Consider the following 15,727-nt stretch of genomic DNA (forward strand, 5'->3'; position numbering starts at 1 on the left):
TCTTGAATCTTTTGTAAATGAATCCAAACAAATTCCACATGTTTTTTTTGACATTTGAATTTTATTGTTGTAATGATAATGGTATGGTGGTCAAATCACTGAATATTTCTTTTCTTCTTTTGTCATTGAATTTATACGTGTAATAAAGGGAAAAGAATCGACAAAAAACTAAATCAAGTTCACTTTTTTATTACTACATGTATTGTCATTCATTTTAAGAATTTTTATTATAGAGCGACGACTCAAACATCAACAACATTTTGAAAATATCCAAAACTTGATCTCAATTTTTGGTTTGTCACATTTACACACACAACAACAACAACAATATTCTCATTTGATTTTCATTGAATATTTTTCAATCAAAAAAATCAAAAATCAAAAAACGCATGCGTACCAAACCACTATTATTATCAACAACAACAAAACGCATTGAAATTGTTGCATGCACACACAGCGAACAGAGAATTTTTTGGGAAAAAAATTCATGCAAACAAAAAAAATAAAACCTGTGTGCAATTATGGCCACCATTATTCATTCATTCATTCAGTCAGTCAGTCAGTGATTCACAATCAAATCAAGTGCGTCAAAAAAAAATCATTTTTTTTCCATTTCAATCAGTTCAAATAAAAATAATAATGATAACAACAACAACAGAGAAAAAAATGTGTAGTGTTTTGGTGTATTTGATTTTTATTGAACAAAACAAAAAACATCGATCAACAATCAGCAATCAAAAATCAATGATCAATGATCAACAACGATGATTTTTGATGACATTGAAAAAAAAGTTATCTTTTAGTTGATTTGATTCTGTAAAAATATTTTCAAACAAAAACAAAAACAACGAAAAAACATTTTGAAAAAGTAAAACCACAAATGAAACAAAAAACATTTCAAGTTCTAGGTTTTCTCTCTTGATTTGAATTAAATTTCGATTAATTTTTTGTTTGCTAAATAATTATCATTACCAAAAAGAAATTTTATTCCTAAACAACAAAAACAACAATAAATTGAAGCCAACAACAATTGAAATTGAATTGAATTTCAAACAAATTCTGTCAATGAATGAGAGAAATAAAAAAACATTCATTGTTTCGGGAAAATTTCTGAGGAAATTTCTTTTGTTGTTAAAAAAATTTAATGAATCGAGGGCAACAAAGTTTTTTTTGCCCCAGTTTCCATTTGCATTATTTTTTGTTTTCTTGAATTGGTTATCATTTCTCAAATGTTATAATTTTCATATTCAAACAAAACAAAACAACATACAATAAGTTTATTAAAGAAAAATGAAATCAAATAAAAAGTTTTTTTCCAGAATAAACTATACATATTTTCAATCAGTTGTGCGTGGGTGTTAAAAAAATTCAAAAGACGATTCAAATGATTTATGTCTTTTCTCCATTTGGAATTTTCAATACAAACAAACAAACACATTGGGCATATTCTCTATTCATTTTGAATGTCAGAATTCATTTCCCGGTTATTTAAAAAAAAAAAATTTTTTAAAGATTTTTTTGAGAAAATACAAATAAAAATCAATCAAATTAATTGTCTTTGAAAAGTTAATTTTTCTTCTTTCTTCTAGAATCTCATTTATTCACTAAATCATTCATTCATTCATTCAATCATTCAATCATTGAATCCGATTAAATTTAGTCGAGCATCCAATAATGGATTTTAATCAACATATTTTGATGATGATGATGATGATATAAATGCTTGAATGCACTCGTGTGTTAGTAAAAAAACAAAGCAAAGCAAAACTTATTCATTTACTCATTATTAAGAAATGAAAAAACTGAAAAAATGTGCTTGTCAACAACACAGCTGAATATCATTATGATATAACGTGTTTGACAGATAAAAAAACCCCAATATTATTATAATCCATTTTGTTATGTTTTCCCCAATTTTTTTTCTTTTCAGTGATAAATTTCATTATTTTGTTGGCCATGATTTTTGCTGTTGCTGCTGCTGCTGCTGCCGGTTTACGTTCACATTTTTTTCGATGAAATTATGACAAAAAAAAAATTTTTTCCGGATACGTTATTCCTTGTACTAAAACTTTGTTTGTTTGTTTCTTTTCCTCTTTCTTTCCGTCCAGAATATATTATAGTATCGAAAACAAGCAAACAAAACAAACAACCAAACAATCGACCGACAACCTGTGTTAATAATGTGAATCAAATTTGGCTGCTTGTTTGTTACAATTGTTTTTTTCAAATAAAACAAAAAATTGTAATAAAATTTATAATTAATTTAATTTTAGAACAAAAAAAAAATGTTGCCTTTATCCAAAATCATATTAATTATAATTATTATAATTATAAATAATAATAATAATTATCGAAATTATTTTCCAATAAAATTATCAAATTTATTGATAATTTTATTTGGTTTAATATCAATTATTAATTTACAATTTATAACAACTTATCAAGGTGATTATAATTAATTTTTAATTAAACTTATAAAAAATTAACTAATTTTTTCATTACAAAAAAAAACAACACAGATAATGATGTTGATGATGTTGAATCATCATCAACATCAACATCATCTGTATCCGCATCATCATCCGCATCAGATTTATTTGATAATCAACATCGTAAATATCATGCATTAAAAATACCACCATGTGATCCTGGTTATTTTGAATGCGATTCAGGTGATTATTGTGTTAAACAACAATTTAATTGTGATGATAATGAAGATTGTCCGGATGGTTCAGATGAATCTAATTGTAGTAAGTACATATTTACATATCTTTCATTCAATTTCTTTCAATTTCAATCATTTTTTCGTTTTATTTTTTTCAAATAAAAAAAGCGGATAAATATGATTCAAGTTATTATAATAAATTATTTAGTAAACGTCCGGATGAAGATCGTGAAAAATTAACAATAAATTGTTCATTATCAATAATACCTACAGATTGTTCTTGTTCCGGTATGAATATCTATTGTGTTAATCGTAATCTAAATGATATACCAACAAATGAATTGCCCAAAAAAATGAATGTTTTGTAAGTTTTTCTCTGAATGTGTTTGAGTATCCGTGATTTGTTTTCCATTATTCAAAATTAACTTTTGTTTTTTGATTTTTTTTTGTTTCTTCTGAAAATTCGTCGAACATACAACCAAAACAACAACAAAATAACTTAGAGATTTAAGTGGTAATCAAATTTCAACAATAAAAAATACAACATTTACACGACGATTACGTCATCTAAAATCATTGTAAGTTTGTTTTGAAAAAAAATTACATAAAAAAGGATGTTTAACAATGAAAACAAAAACGATTATTATCAGATGTTTGGCAGAAAAAAAAACAAAAATGTTTCTCAGATTCCAACAAAAACAACAAATGACTGTTGTGCGTGCTGTTATCGACATTGAACTTATCCGATCGATTTTTGATCGAATCAAATTGATTTTTTGTTCTTTTTTTTGTTTAGTTTGTATTTTTTATTTTCAATCATTATCTTCAGGATTTTCATTTAGTTTATGCCATTCAAATCATTAGTTGATTATCGATTTTCCTTCACCAAAACTGAATGTCTGACATTTTTGTTTTTAGCCTGAAGGGTTTGACTTTTTTTTCATTCGTTTCAAATAAGAAAATGAAAAATCTTTTTCATGAAAAAAGACGTCATTCGTATCATCAGAATTCACCAGTTTTTCATTTTCATTTCTCTTTAATCATTTTAACTAAATTGATTTTCAGAATATATATTTTCAGATCTGTCATTTTCATTTTCTCAAAATAAAATTAAACTTTGTCATTTTGTTTTGAATTATATTTTCCAATAAAAAATATAGAATATTAACCAGCAATAATATACGTACATTACAATCAGATGCATTTGGTAATCTAACTGAATTAACACATTTACATTTGATTGGTAATCAATTGGAAGTGATTGTTGATTTTGTTTTTCATAAAAATAAAAAATTACGTTTATTGTAAGTAATATTTTTCAATTTTTTTTAAATTTTTTAAAATTTTTATAATCAAAATAATAATTTTCCAACAACAAAAAAACATTTAGAAATTTATCATATAATCCGATACGTATAATCGGTCCAAATGCATTTACTGGACTAAATGAATTAATCGAACTGTAAGTAATTGATCATAATCGATCCATCGATCCATATTGTAATCAAAATAATTCATCAAGTCAGTGTTATTTTTAGTGTCATTTTTTTCAGTGTTTTGTTTTCCAGAATCTCTAGAATTTATAGAAAATAATAATTTTTGTTTTCAAAAACAAAAAGAAAAAGTGAAAGTAAATAAAGTGAAAACAATCAGTTTGTTTTGTTTTTTTCTATGACCATCATTAATAATCATTAGGCGTTTACCCCTGAAATTGATCAATCGATCGATCGATCGATTGATCTCTATTCATTCATCCGAATATTAAAAAAAAAAATCCATGGAATTAGTTTTTTGTTGTTGTTTTGTTTCGACTATAACCCTCAGTTTTTATTTTGATATCGAAAAAAAAATTCACATGATTAAACCGGGTAACCCGGTTTGTGTAAACAAATGATAACATATCAAACAAATCGGTCAAAATAAACACAGCAGTAGCAGCATCGATGACGACGATTATTTGACAAACAATTTATTTTTTACTTATAATCAAACTTTGTTTGTCCCTTTCAACACTTTTTGTTGTTGATTTCTATTTTTGGTCTTTTTTTTCATTATTATGTAATCGATGAATAATTAATCAATAATGATTATGATTTTTTCAATGTTTTTTGTTTCAATGTTTCTAGTGATCTTCGAGCTTGTCAACTAGTCAAATTAATTGATAAACAATTTTTTTTATTAAATCAATTACAAATATTATGGTTACAACAAAATCAAATAATTATGATTAATAATGATGCATTTATTAATTTAAAAAATTTGGATACATTGTACGTATATTCATTATTATTCATTATAATCATCAATTACAAACAGAATTACAAACAAAAAAGGATTAACACTGAAATTTTCTTTTTTTTTTTTTTTCTCATTCTGTTTTTTTAATTGTTTTGCCTTGATTTATCGTTCAAATCGTAATTAAATAAATGTAATAAACCGTGGCAAATGGAATCGATAAAACAACAATAATAACGGGAAAAAACAGATCATTAGCACATAATCAATTAACAGAATTGAATGAAGCAATATTCATTGATCTAATAAGATTAAAATCACTGTAAGTTTTTTATTTGATGATCCAAAAATGATTGGTTCAATCAATTCTTATGTTTTTTTCCTTGTTTTTCATTTTCTTTTTCATTTTCATTTTCAATTCAGTTCATTGGCTTATAATCAATTGACCATTATAACCGAACAGCAATTATATCATATGACTTCATTGGCTAAATTGTATGTGTTTGTTTCAGTCAGTCACTGTGTTTGTTATAAATTGTTTCTTATAAATTTTCATTATTAAAAAACTCCACAAAACCAAAAAAAAAAAATCCTTCTATTTATCTTTGTCTCATTATTATTATTATTATCATTTTGTTTTTCATTATTTATGACACATTTTGTTGTTGTTATTTTAGAGATTTAAGCTTTAATCAGATTGAAATTATTGAACCACATGCATTCCAAAAAATACGTCAATTACGTTCATTGTAAGTTTTTTTTTAATATTTTTTATTTTTCTGATGCTGATGCTGACAATCATTCCTCATTATGAAATGTCATTTTCTTTTTTTCTTTTTCTGTCTTCTTTTTTTTAAAAAAAAAATCAGAGCATTACAAGGAAATCGTTTTCAAAAACTTCCTCACCATATATTCAATGAGCTTAAAGAATTGACACATATGTAAGAATTTTTTTTTTGTTCTCTTATCATCATTATTATTATCATGATTATCAACTGAATGTTATTCATTGGAAAAAAATAATAAAAATATTTTTTCTTGTCATTTTATTTTTCAATTCAATTTTTTCCAGTTATTTTAGTGATTTTCGTCATTGTACTTATGCCTTAAATGTTCGTGTTTGTACACCAAGAGGTGATGGTATCAGTAGTGTACAACATTTATTAGATAGTGTTATATTACGTATTGCTGTTTGGATTGTTGCTATGATTGCTATGATTGGAAATTGTTTAGTTATTATTGGTCGTATGATGATACATGAATTAAATGTTGTACATTCATTTTTTATTAAAAATTTAGCTATGGCTGATTTATTAATGGGAATATATTTATTTATAATTGCTTATTATGATATAAAATTTCGTAATCATTATATTTTATTTGAAGAAGAATGGCGTCTTAGCTGGCAATGTACATTTGCCGGTATTATTTCGACAATATCATCTGAATCATCTGTATTCATATTAGCTATTATTACTATTGATCGTTATCTATCTGTAATGCATCCATTTTCAATAAAACGTCATTCAATGTCATTTGCAATTGGTGCAATGTTTTTTGTTTGGTCATTATCAATAATATTAGCATTATTACCATTAATAGCTAAACGTTATTTTACAAATCGTTATTATGGTAATAATGGTGTTTGTCTTGGTTTACAATTACATGATGGTACTGGTATTGGTTATTCAACATTTTTATTTTGTGGTGTAAATTCTATTGTTTTCTTATTTATAATGCATGCATATATGAAAATGTCAATGGCTATTATGAATTCAGCAATTGGTTTACGTACAACACAACAACATGATCGTAATATTGCTAAACGTTGTGCATTTATTGTTGCAACTGATGGTATTTGTTGGTTACCTATTGTTTTAATTAAATTAGCCGCTATTTCAGGTAATTTTTATACAATTTTTTTTGTATTAATTAATCAATTTTTAATTAAATTAATTCATTTTATCCAAAAGGAATACCAATCAATCAAGATTTATATGCATGGGTTGCTGTATTTTTATTACCAGTAAATTCGGCCTTAAATCCAGTGCTTTATACATTAACAACAAAATTATTTAAACAACATTTAAATCGTTTTATAGCACATAATTTTTCATCACAAAATCGTCATACACCACCAATGATGGATCATTCAAGTGGTTCATCATCATTTTGTTCATTAAATCATCATCATCATAATCATCATCATCACCATCATCATCCCCATCATAATCAACAACAACAACTACAACAACAAAATCATTTAAAAGAACATTATAATTATAATCATCATCAAGATTCAGATCCAAGTATACATTTAAATTTAAAAAATAATTTAGCAACTGTTGATCTACATCATTATCATAATAATAATAATAATAATAATTCTCGTCATTCTGATCATGGAAATAATAATAATAATAATATAAATCATTGCCATCATCATCATTGTCATCGTACATCAGCAACAACAACAACAACAACAACAACATCATCAACAATAAAAAATAATAGAAAATCATCATTTCCGAATCGTTTTAATTCAAAACGTTCAATAATGACAATATTATCGGATGGTTCACCAGCAGCTGCAGCCCATTTAACAAACAATACTGGTGGTAGTGGTGGTGGTGGTCAATCACCAGCACATACAGTATGTATTTCTAATTAGAAAACAAAAATAATTGAATGATTTTAATTGACATTTTTTAAAATGACAATTAAAAGGCTAAATCACAATATGATTGATTGAATTGAATTGAAAATAGGATCAAAATTTGAATATCGATAATGATGGTTTGGAAATTATACGTTTAGAACAATTATTAACTACTACTACAACTACTGAATAATAACATAATCGATTAATCGATTGATTGGATCCAAATAATAATCGAATGACACATCATCATCATCGAAGAATAAACCACCACCACCATTATCATCAACATTATTGGATGAATTTATGAATCTTAAAATTTCATTGAAACCACCTACTTTTTTTTCACTCATTGATAAATCATTTAGGTCTGTTTTTTTTTAAATTTCATCGATTCATCGATTATAATTCATTCATCCATCATTAAAATTTATTTATTTAGTTTTGATTTTTGATTTTTGACTTTTAATTTTTGATTTTTGATTTTTGACTTTTAATTTTGTCCATTCCAATTTGTAAATATATATTTTTTTTGCGTCCAACATTTATGGTGAACATATCATCATCATCATTAATATTTTTTTCAAAAAAAACAAAATGCCTTGACATTGGATATCGATTTTCCCTTGTTTTTACCTTATTTTTTTTCTCTCTGATTTTTTTTTCTTCCTTGAAAACAAAAAACAAAAACAAAACTGAAATAAATTACGATTAAATTATTGTTTTTGAAAACAAAACATTATCGCTTGTTTGATAAAGATTGTTTGATTATTTACTTCCAAAAAAAAATCCTGATACCTGTTGATTGCTTTTGGGTACGTTTAAAACACAGACATTCATCAATGATAATGATGGTGATCATTATCATGGTCAATCAATCGATCGATCGATTGAAAATGAAATCAAAATTGAATAAATTAACAAAACAAAAAAAAACTGGTTTGCCACAGCAGCAACAACAACAAGATTTACTTAATGAATTTTTTGATTATTCAACAAAGATTATTATCAAATGATGATGATGATAATGGTAATGATAATTACCTGATCGATGTTGTTGTTGTCAAATTATCAAAATTTTCTGATGGATACATTCAGTTGAATTTCTCTTCATCATCAACAACATTCCTGTTTCTGAATTTCTTAACATAACTTTCAAATCCAATTTTTCGATCCGCATGTACTCTTTCATACGACAAATCAAATTACCTCAAAGGTACCTTTGTAACCCAATTCTTATTGTTTGTCCGTTAAGATTTTTTTTCTCCCCAAGAAATTAATTATTAATCAGTTTCAAAAAAAAAAAAAAAAAAATTACAAACAAAATACATTTCTCTCTTTTTCGCTTAATTCATTCATGTCTGTTACTATGTGTATGTAAAAAGTACAAACAAAAAAAAAAAGATGCAATCATTTTTTTCAAAAGAATATAAAAAGCATTTCATTTTGAAGATTTTAAATTCATTATTTTTCAATATTTTCAAAATCATTAAAATCATCAAATCATCAAACCAACCAAACAAAAATGAAACAAACAATTTCTGTCATTGTTTTGCTATTGATTGGTACAACATTAGCATTAAAAAAATCACCCGATTGTGATATTGAACGACCAATTCGTGAATGTTTAAAAGATGGCCTATTACGTTATTCAAGTGGACAAAAAATTAATCAATTTCCTGATACGATTCAAGATTTAAATCGTGCATGTGAAGAATTGAAAAAATCCGAAACATGTGCTAGAACGTTTATCGATACTTGTACTGAAAGTAGTTATGAAAAACGTTCATTAGATTCATTATTGGATGGTATTCAACGTGTTATGAAACGTTTATGTCGTTCACAAACTAAAAAAGAAAAATTATTAGAAAATGTTGGCTGTGCTAATTCGGTTGTACAGGATACAAAACAATGTTTGAAAAATTATCGTATGTTAGTGTTTGCTGCAAATAAATTGGATGATAAAAATAAAATTATGCGTATTCTTTGCTGGTAAGTACTTTGTTTTGGATGTTTTTAAATTTATTTTTTACGATCTTTTTTTAAATTGATTAAAATAGCAAAAGTCGTAAAGTGGCTCCATGTATCGGTGAAGCAATGAAATCTAAAGGCACTGCAGTTTGTTCAGCTAAAAATATTGATTATTTTAAAGATGTTCATCAAAATATTAAACAAGAAATGACTGCTGTTGTTTGTTCAGATTTTGAACGTGATCAATGTGAAAATGTTGATGTACCAAATATCAGTGAATCTGAATATAAAGATCAAAATATTTTCAATCCATTACGTGATTTATATAAAAAAGTTATTCTTGGTTGAATAATTGGTTTTTTCGATCAAATCACAATTATCAACATTATCATCATCATCTTTGGATGCAGTAGAAAATAGAAAATGAATTTATAATCGATCAATTTTAATAAAATACAAATTTGTTAAGTTTTTAAAAATGTTTTTTTCAAATACAAAATAAAATTACAAATTTTCTTGTTTGTTCATGCATATTATATCACAATGTTTGTAAAGTAATTTTTTTTAGAGAATTTTAGATAAATTATTATAGATAAACTGTTGTTCGTTTGTTTTCTAAGTAAAACATTTTCATGCAAAACAAGATAAGATAACTTATGAACAAAAAAAAACATTCCTATGATGATTGAGATGGTGATGATTGATGTAATGGTGATGAATTATTTTTCCAATGTTTACAATGTTTATTTGTTTGATTAATAGAATTTGTTGTATCAAAAACTGAATAAGATTTACGAAAATCAATTTCATCATTCGATTTGATTTGATCAATAATATCTTTATCAACCAATTCTAATTGTTTCATCATTAATGGTGCTAATTTTGCTGTTGATGATGATGATGTTGTTGTTGTCGTTGTTGATGATGATGATGTCGATGATGAATTATCACTATCATTATCTAATTCTTTATCATTGATTATTATTAAACTTTCTAAACCAAAAACATAACGACAACCATTTTGATAATTTAATAATCTTAATAATGTTTGTGCTTGACGAGTTATTGTTTCTTGATCATGAACAGATAATTTTCCATGAATTGGCATTTTTGGTTCACATGGATCAGTTATACCGGCTGAATATGGTAAAAATATTCCCGATGATAGTAATTGTAATAATCTTTTAAATGCTAAATGTATTGGTAAATGATCTTCACCAACACTACCTTGATTACTACCACCACCACCACTACCAGCATTAGTTCCACGAATACAAGTCATTGAATAATGACAAAGAATAATAATCATCCATGGTGAAAAATATGAAAATTCATTAAATCTTTGGCAAACATCTTTAAATAAACGAATAAAATCACGAACATCATTCCATTTGATATTTTCTTCAAACCAACGTGCATGAACAGTTGCTTTTAAATGTTTTTGTACAGCATTTTTACGTACATGAATTTCACGATCCAATTTATTTAGATTAGTTGTTGTTGTTGCAATCAATATACGGATAATATCCTTGTTAAACAGATTTGTAAGTTCAAGATTATCATCACGTATATTAATCTGATATGGATTTGTTGGTTCAATACGTTGTAATTCTTCTAGTAATTTATTTCCAATTGCTGAAAGTGCTGCTTTTACTGGTAAAGTTTGTAATATAATAACCATATCGGCTATACGATGATCACGTATCATTGTACCCATTCGTAATGATCCGACAACAAAAAAACAATCAATTTTACATGCATCAATATTTTCTGGTGATGCTTTTAAACGATCCAATATGAGCATTAATTTGGAAACTGTTTGTGTTAGATTTTGTATATCATCTGATCTTGGCATAATTTTCGATAAACGTTCATCGATTGCCTATGTGATTTCGAAAACAAAAAAAAATCAAAATTTTAAAATCAGAAAATAATAATAAATTAAAAATTGTACCTGTTTGATTGTATCATCAAGATCATTCGAATTTAGATTAGCGGCTGGAAAATGATCATTTACTAGATAATAATCAAATGTTGGTTGTATCGGGGCATATGGAATTTTCATTAAATCAAATGATTCGCTAACAGAATTCGTATCGATTCCAGGATCAAATGAATGACTAATTAAATTCGATTTTGATGTCGATGAACTATGTGCAACAACATTATGATGATGATGTTGATGATTCGATGACTTTTGTGATGATGATGGTAAAACATTGGTTACAGCTATCATGCCGGTTCGATGACGTTTATTTTTTTTCGTTGTTGATTTAATTAGCAAATGTTGTTTCGTTAAATTTGGCGTATTCGGCATATCGGTGATCGAAAATGATTTGTTTTGAAACAAAAATTCCATTCGACCACACGTACGGATCAAAAAGAATAACAATAACAGGCATGGTTGGACAATAATATAAGATGATGGTAAAGGTTTAGTAGAATAGTAGTGATGAGCCATAAAAGAAAAAGAATGAGCAGCAAGAATGTTTTGAACCAAAACAAACATTCGATCCATTTTGGAAATCCAAATTATCCAAATTAATCTGATCATGTTGTATATCGTTGGATTCAGTTTTAAATACTAAGGATGATTATGAAGATCATTATAATTATCAATCATTTTTGGTTGATAAATCCATCAAAACGAGCAATATCAATTCATAGATTCTATGGCCATTTAATCTGGTTCCAAAAATCAGCTGTTTTCGAAATCATTATTTTGATCATTTAAATTTCGAATAAATCAAATGAATATTGAAAATTCATTATTATTTGATTGAATTCAATTGGATTTTGAATTTTCATTAATCAAATATATTCCAAATCCGATAAGATTCAATAATAGCCATTCATATCATTCGTATCAGTCCAGAGAAAACAAAAAATTCTTATCCTCATCATATTTTCGAATGTTATGCTTACGATCCATTGACAAATAGTGTTATTGGCAAACACTAGAGTTCGCCACTGTCAGTTGAATAATTTACATTTTTCTTCTTTTAAAATCATCAAAATCTATTTCGGGAGAAAAAGTTAATTACAAAAAAGTTAATAATTTACAAAAAACAATTACCAATTTTGTTTTTTTCAGGACAAAGAATTCAGATGTAACAGATTCGTTTGTTTGATGTTGTTGAAATAAGATCTGAAAAAAAAGATTGGAAAAAAATTAATTGAAAATATTCAAATAGATAACGGAGAAGGAAGAAATATAATGATTGCTCATTTGATTACAGTAGAAAAAAAAACATTTGTCAATGATTTCAATCAATCAATCATAATCATCATCAGAAAAACCGGAAAAAAAGTCATTAAATCTTCAAAAGAGAGAGAGAGAGAGAGAGAAAAATGAAACTTTCATAAGATTTGATGGTAAAAAAAACAAGTTTTTTCTTGTTTTCTTTTGGAATGATTTGAAGAGATGTGCACAGGTATTGCACACCGTTATGGCATGACGTTTCTTTTCTTTCTTTTTTTCGGTAAAAAGAAAACAATTGAAAAAGACCAAAAGAGAGAGAGAGAGAGAGAGAGAGAGTTATGACCGACTTTTTTTTCATTTGACACCAAATACAAACCAAATACAAACAAACAAATCTTTCCGGAAACTTTTCGGAAAAAAAACTTAACTCAACAACGGGATTGATTTGAAAAACAAAAAAAAAAATCTAACAATTTTTCAAACATTCTTTTCTTTCTTTTCTTTTCTTCAAACTTAATAGCCAAATCAAATTTTCGACGACAAACATCAATTTGACCAATATTCAACAACAAACAATGATAATGTTTTTGTTGATTTGTTTCTTTTTTTCCACCTTTTTCTTTCAAAACACAATAAGATTTTCAACTTGACGGTGTTCATCATTCATTCATTCATCATCCGCTATTTGTTGTTGTTGTTGTGTTTAAGCATCTTCTTCATCATCAACAACAAAAAAACCAAAAAAGTGAAAAAAGTGAAAACTTGTTTCTTTTGGCTATTTTTAAATCTTTTAAATCTTTTTTACTTTTAACAATAAAAATCTTCTTCGTTGATCATTGTTGTTATTGTAGGTTGAAGAAGAAAACGAAGAGAAATTTTGTCTTTCTTTTTTGTTGAAATTTTATTCAGTTTTTTTCTACTTGCAAATCATATTCATCTTTTTTAACAACAACAAAATTTTTTCTGGTCAAATAAATCATCATCAACAACAAGTAACAATCATTATTCGAATGGACATCAAACATCAACTACAACCAACATCAACAACATTGATCAACAATAATAATAATAAATTAGCATTCCCTGTACCACGAAAACATAGTAAATTTTATATTTATTATTCAACAATGGGTTATATATTTCAAATTGTTCGTGATATTGATCCAAAATTACGTTTCCTAATCGATACATTTACATTGATTGGTTTTGTTTATTCAACACGTTTTGTATGGACAATATTATCATCAGTATTTAATGGATTTCGTTTACATATTTGGTCACGTATTTGGTTTCGTACAAATTTCGTTGAAAAATATGGTAAATGGGCAGTAATAACCGGTGCAACTGATGGTATTGGTTTAGAATATGCAAGACAATTTGCACAACGTGGTTTAAATATTATCCTTCTTGGTCGTAATTCGGATAAATTAACACGTGTACGAACACAATTATTAGAAATGAATCGTGAACGTAATATACAGGTAATAAGTATACAAGCTGATTTAAATTCTGATGATCGACAAATGTATCAACGTATTTGGCGTGAAATTGATCCGGAAAATCGTGAAATTGGTATTTTAGTTAATAATGCTGGTGTTATGTTTGATTCACCGAATCGTTTTTTGGATCAACCTGAAACTAAATTATGGGAACATGTACGTGTTAATATGTTAGCTGTTTTAATGATAACACGTTTAGTATTACCATCAATGGTAAAACGTAAACGTGGTTTAGTTATTAATATTTCATCGATTGCTGGTTATCAACCATTACCATTAATGGGTGTTTATTCTGCATCAAAGGTAAATAATTCAAAGTACCAATTTACTAATCAAATGCTAACTAATGGTTAATTGATTTTTATATAGGTATTTGTTGAATGGTTTTCACAAAGTTTAGATATTGAATATAGACAATCAAATATCGAAATACAAACATTAATACCGAATTATATTGGTACAAAAATGACCGGATTTTCCACTCTATTACAACGAAGATCGCTAATGTATCCAGATGCAGAAACATTTACCGCAAATGCTATTGCAACAATTGGTCGTAGTCGTTTAACATCTGGTTATTGGTTTCATGATTTATCACATTTTTTTACTAAATTATTCATACCAAATTGGGCATATCGTCAAATATCATGGTATTTTCTTAAACAAATTGATTCATCAAAAGTTAATAAAACAAATTGAATTTGTAAAACACACAGAAAGAATAAAGAATAAAATGTTTCAGAAAAAACAAACACACAAAAACAAAACAAAACCGATTGTAATGTTTTACAAAAGAATTAATATAGAAATGTTTCGAACCGAATTAAATAAATTGAAAACTTACCCACATTTTGGTTTAAATTCCGAAAATCCATGGTTGTTTTTCTGGAAGATTTGACATCCAAAATAGCCAACAAAGATGGTGAAAAACAAACAAGCATTTTCAGAAGAATCTATAGTGATGATTGTTAGCGAGCAAACATATTTTTTTCGAGTCTACCAATCCCAACGAGCACCAAGTACAAACAAACCAAAGCAAGCAACGGCTAAAAATGAAATGAGCAAAACAAAAAATTCATTATAGGACAAATATGATATGCGCATGTCCGTTGATGCGTGTCTTCGGATTCTTCCATTTTTTTCTACCATTTTTAGGTTTGATCCAAAAAAAATGTTTAAAAAAAAAGTTTTTTTTTTTTGGATAAAGAAATTTCTGTAAACTTTTCTGGATCAAAAAAAATCAAAAAATAATATTCGATTAGCTGATTACCGTAAAGATTTTTCTTACTTTTTTTTTACAAATTTTGTGGTTGAAATTAAAACAAAAATCTTGAGGATTCAAAGTTTTCATCATTTAGTTAAATGAATGGGAATGGATTTAATTGGATTACCTTTAGATTTGAATATTGATAATCAAATTCTGTTTGACCGAAAAATGAACAAAAACAAATCAAACTCAACGTGTAAAAATTATCGACGGGCCAAGCCAAAAACAA

The 15,727-nt window shown here is 26.5% G+C and overlaps 4 protein-coding genes across 9 annotated transcripts; 3 read left to right on the top strand and 1 right to left on the bottom strand.

The window, feature by feature from the left end:
* The first annotated feature begins 421 nt into the window (after nt 1-421).
* On the top strand, nt 422-8,007 carry LOC113790232 (uncharacterized). 4 transcript variants are annotated; one of them, XM_075824000.1, is made up of 15 exons: nt 422-868; nt 2,109-2,445; nt 2,520-2,750; nt 2,834-3,029; nt 3,169-3,243; nt 3,826-3,969; nt 4,056-4,127; nt 4,792-4,935; nt 5,151-5,222; nt 5,324-5,395; nt 5,578-5,649; nt 5,770-5,841; nt 5,973-6,802; nt 6,874-7,553; nt 7,669-8,007. In XM_075824000.1, the coding sequence occupies exons 2-15, from the start codon at nt 2,286-2,288 to the stop codon at nt 7,750-7,752; spliced, it is 2,904 nt and encodes a 967-aa protein (XP_075680115.1). In that variant the 5' UTR covers nt 422-868; nt 2,109-2,285; the 3' UTR covers nt 7,753-8,007. The 4 variants fall into 4 exon arrangements, with proteins under 4 accessions (XP_075680115.1, XP_075680116.1, XP_075680117.1 ...); XM_075824001.1 differs by lacking the exon at nt 422-868 and adding an exon at nt 1,431-1,990; XM_075824002.1 differs by lacking the exon at nt 422-868 and having other exon boundaries at nt 1,432-2,445; nt 7,628-8,007.
* Nucleotides 8,008-8,999: 992 nt separating this feature from the next.
* Nucleotides 9,000-10,066, top strand: LOC113790193 (uncharacterized). Its single transcript, XM_027339828.2, has 2 exons — nt 9,000-9,551; nt 9,620-10,066. The coding sequence occupies exons 1-2, from the start codon at nt 9,085-9,087 to the stop codon at nt 9,876-9,878; spliced, it is 726 nt and encodes a 241-aa protein (XP_027195629.2). The 5' UTR covers nt 9,000-9,084; the 3' UTR covers nt 9,879-10,066.
* On the bottom strand, nt 9,955-15,724 carry LOC113790188 (interleukin enhancer-binding factor 2 homolog). 3 transcript variants are annotated; one of them, XM_075824008.1, is made up of 5 exons: nt 15,623-15,724; nt 15,076-15,277; nt 12,607-12,678; nt 11,485-12,548; nt 9,955-11,412 (listed from the first exon to the last, which is right to left on the bottom strand). In XM_075824008.1, exons 4-5 carry the CDS (start codon nt 12,082-12,084, stop codon nt 10,207-10,209), a joined length of 1,806 nt encoding a protein of 601 aa, XP_075680123.1. In that variant the 5' UTR covers nt 12,085-12,548; nt 12,607-12,678; nt 15,076-15,277; nt 15,623-15,724; the 3' UTR covers nt 9,955-10,206. The 3 variants fall into 3 exon arrangements, with proteins under 3 accessions (XP_075680123.1, XP_075680124.1, XP_075680125.1); XM_075824009.1 differs by lacking the exon at nt 15,623-15,724 and having other exon boundaries at nt 15,080-15,456; XM_075824010.1 differs by lacking the exons at nt 15,076-15,277; nt 15,623-15,724 and adding an exon at nt 13,109-13,140.
* LOC113790190 (hydroxysteroid dehydrogenase-like protein 1) lies at nt 13,523-15,078 on the top strand. The gene is made up of 2 exons (XM_027339824.2): nt 13,523-14,534; nt 14,601-15,078. Exons 1-2 carry the CDS (start codon nt 13,743-13,745, stop codon nt 14,928-14,930), a joined length of 1,122 nt encoding a protein of 373 aa, XP_027195625.2. The 5' UTR covers nt 13,523-13,742; the 3' UTR covers nt 14,931-15,078.
* Nucleotides 15,725-15,727: the final 3 nt, after the last annotated feature.

Source organism: Dermatophagoides pteronyssinus, unplaced genomic scaffold (assembly GCF_027571235.1).
Source record: "Dermatophagoides pteronyssinus isolate colony J.1.1.1.1 unplaced genomic scaffold, Derpt_VIB-CSIC_2022.12 sq0044, whole genome shotgun sequence".
Classification (NCBI taxonomy): domain Eukaryota; kingdom Metazoa; phylum Arthropoda; class Arachnida; order Sarcoptiformes; family Pyroglyphidae; genus Dermatophagoides; species Dermatophagoides pteronyssinus.

Bases quoted from the DNA above. Each gene is read 5' to 3' on its own strand.
- LOC113790232 (XM_075824000.1), top strand. From the start codon at position 2,286: ATGTTGCCTTTATCCAAAATCATATTAATTATAATTATTATAATTATA. The intron at 2,751-2,833 runs GTAAGTACATAT...AAATAAAAAAAG, and splicing joins TTCAGATGAATCTAATTGTA to CGGATAAATATGATTCAAGT. The intron at 5,650-5,769 runs GTAAGTTTTTTT...AAAAAAAATCAG, and splicing joins ATACGTCAATTACGTTCATT to AGCATTACAAGGAAATCGTT.
- LOC113790193 (XM_027339828.2), top strand. From the start codon at position 9,085: ATGAAACAAACAATTTCTGTCATTGTTTTGCTATTGATTGGTACAACA. The intron at 9,552-9,619 runs GTAAGTACTTTG...TGATTAAAATAG, and splicing joins ATTATGCGTATTCTTTGCTG to CAAAAGTCGTAAAGTGGCTC.
- LOC113790188 (XM_075824008.1), bottom strand. From the start codon at position 12,084: ATGATCAGATTAATTTGGATAATTTGGATTTCCAAAATGGATCGAATG. The intron at 11,413-11,484 runs GTACAATTTTTA...GAAATCACATAG, and splicing joins TTGATGATACAATCAAACAG to GCAATCGATGAACGTTTATC.
- LOC113790190 (XM_027339824.2), top strand. From the start codon at position 13,743: ATGGACATCAAACATCAACTACAACCAACATCAACAACATTGATCAAC. The intron at 14,535-14,600 runs GTAAATAATTCA...ATTTTTATATAG, and splicing joins GTGTTTATTCTGCATCAAAG to GTATTTGTTGAATGGTTTTC.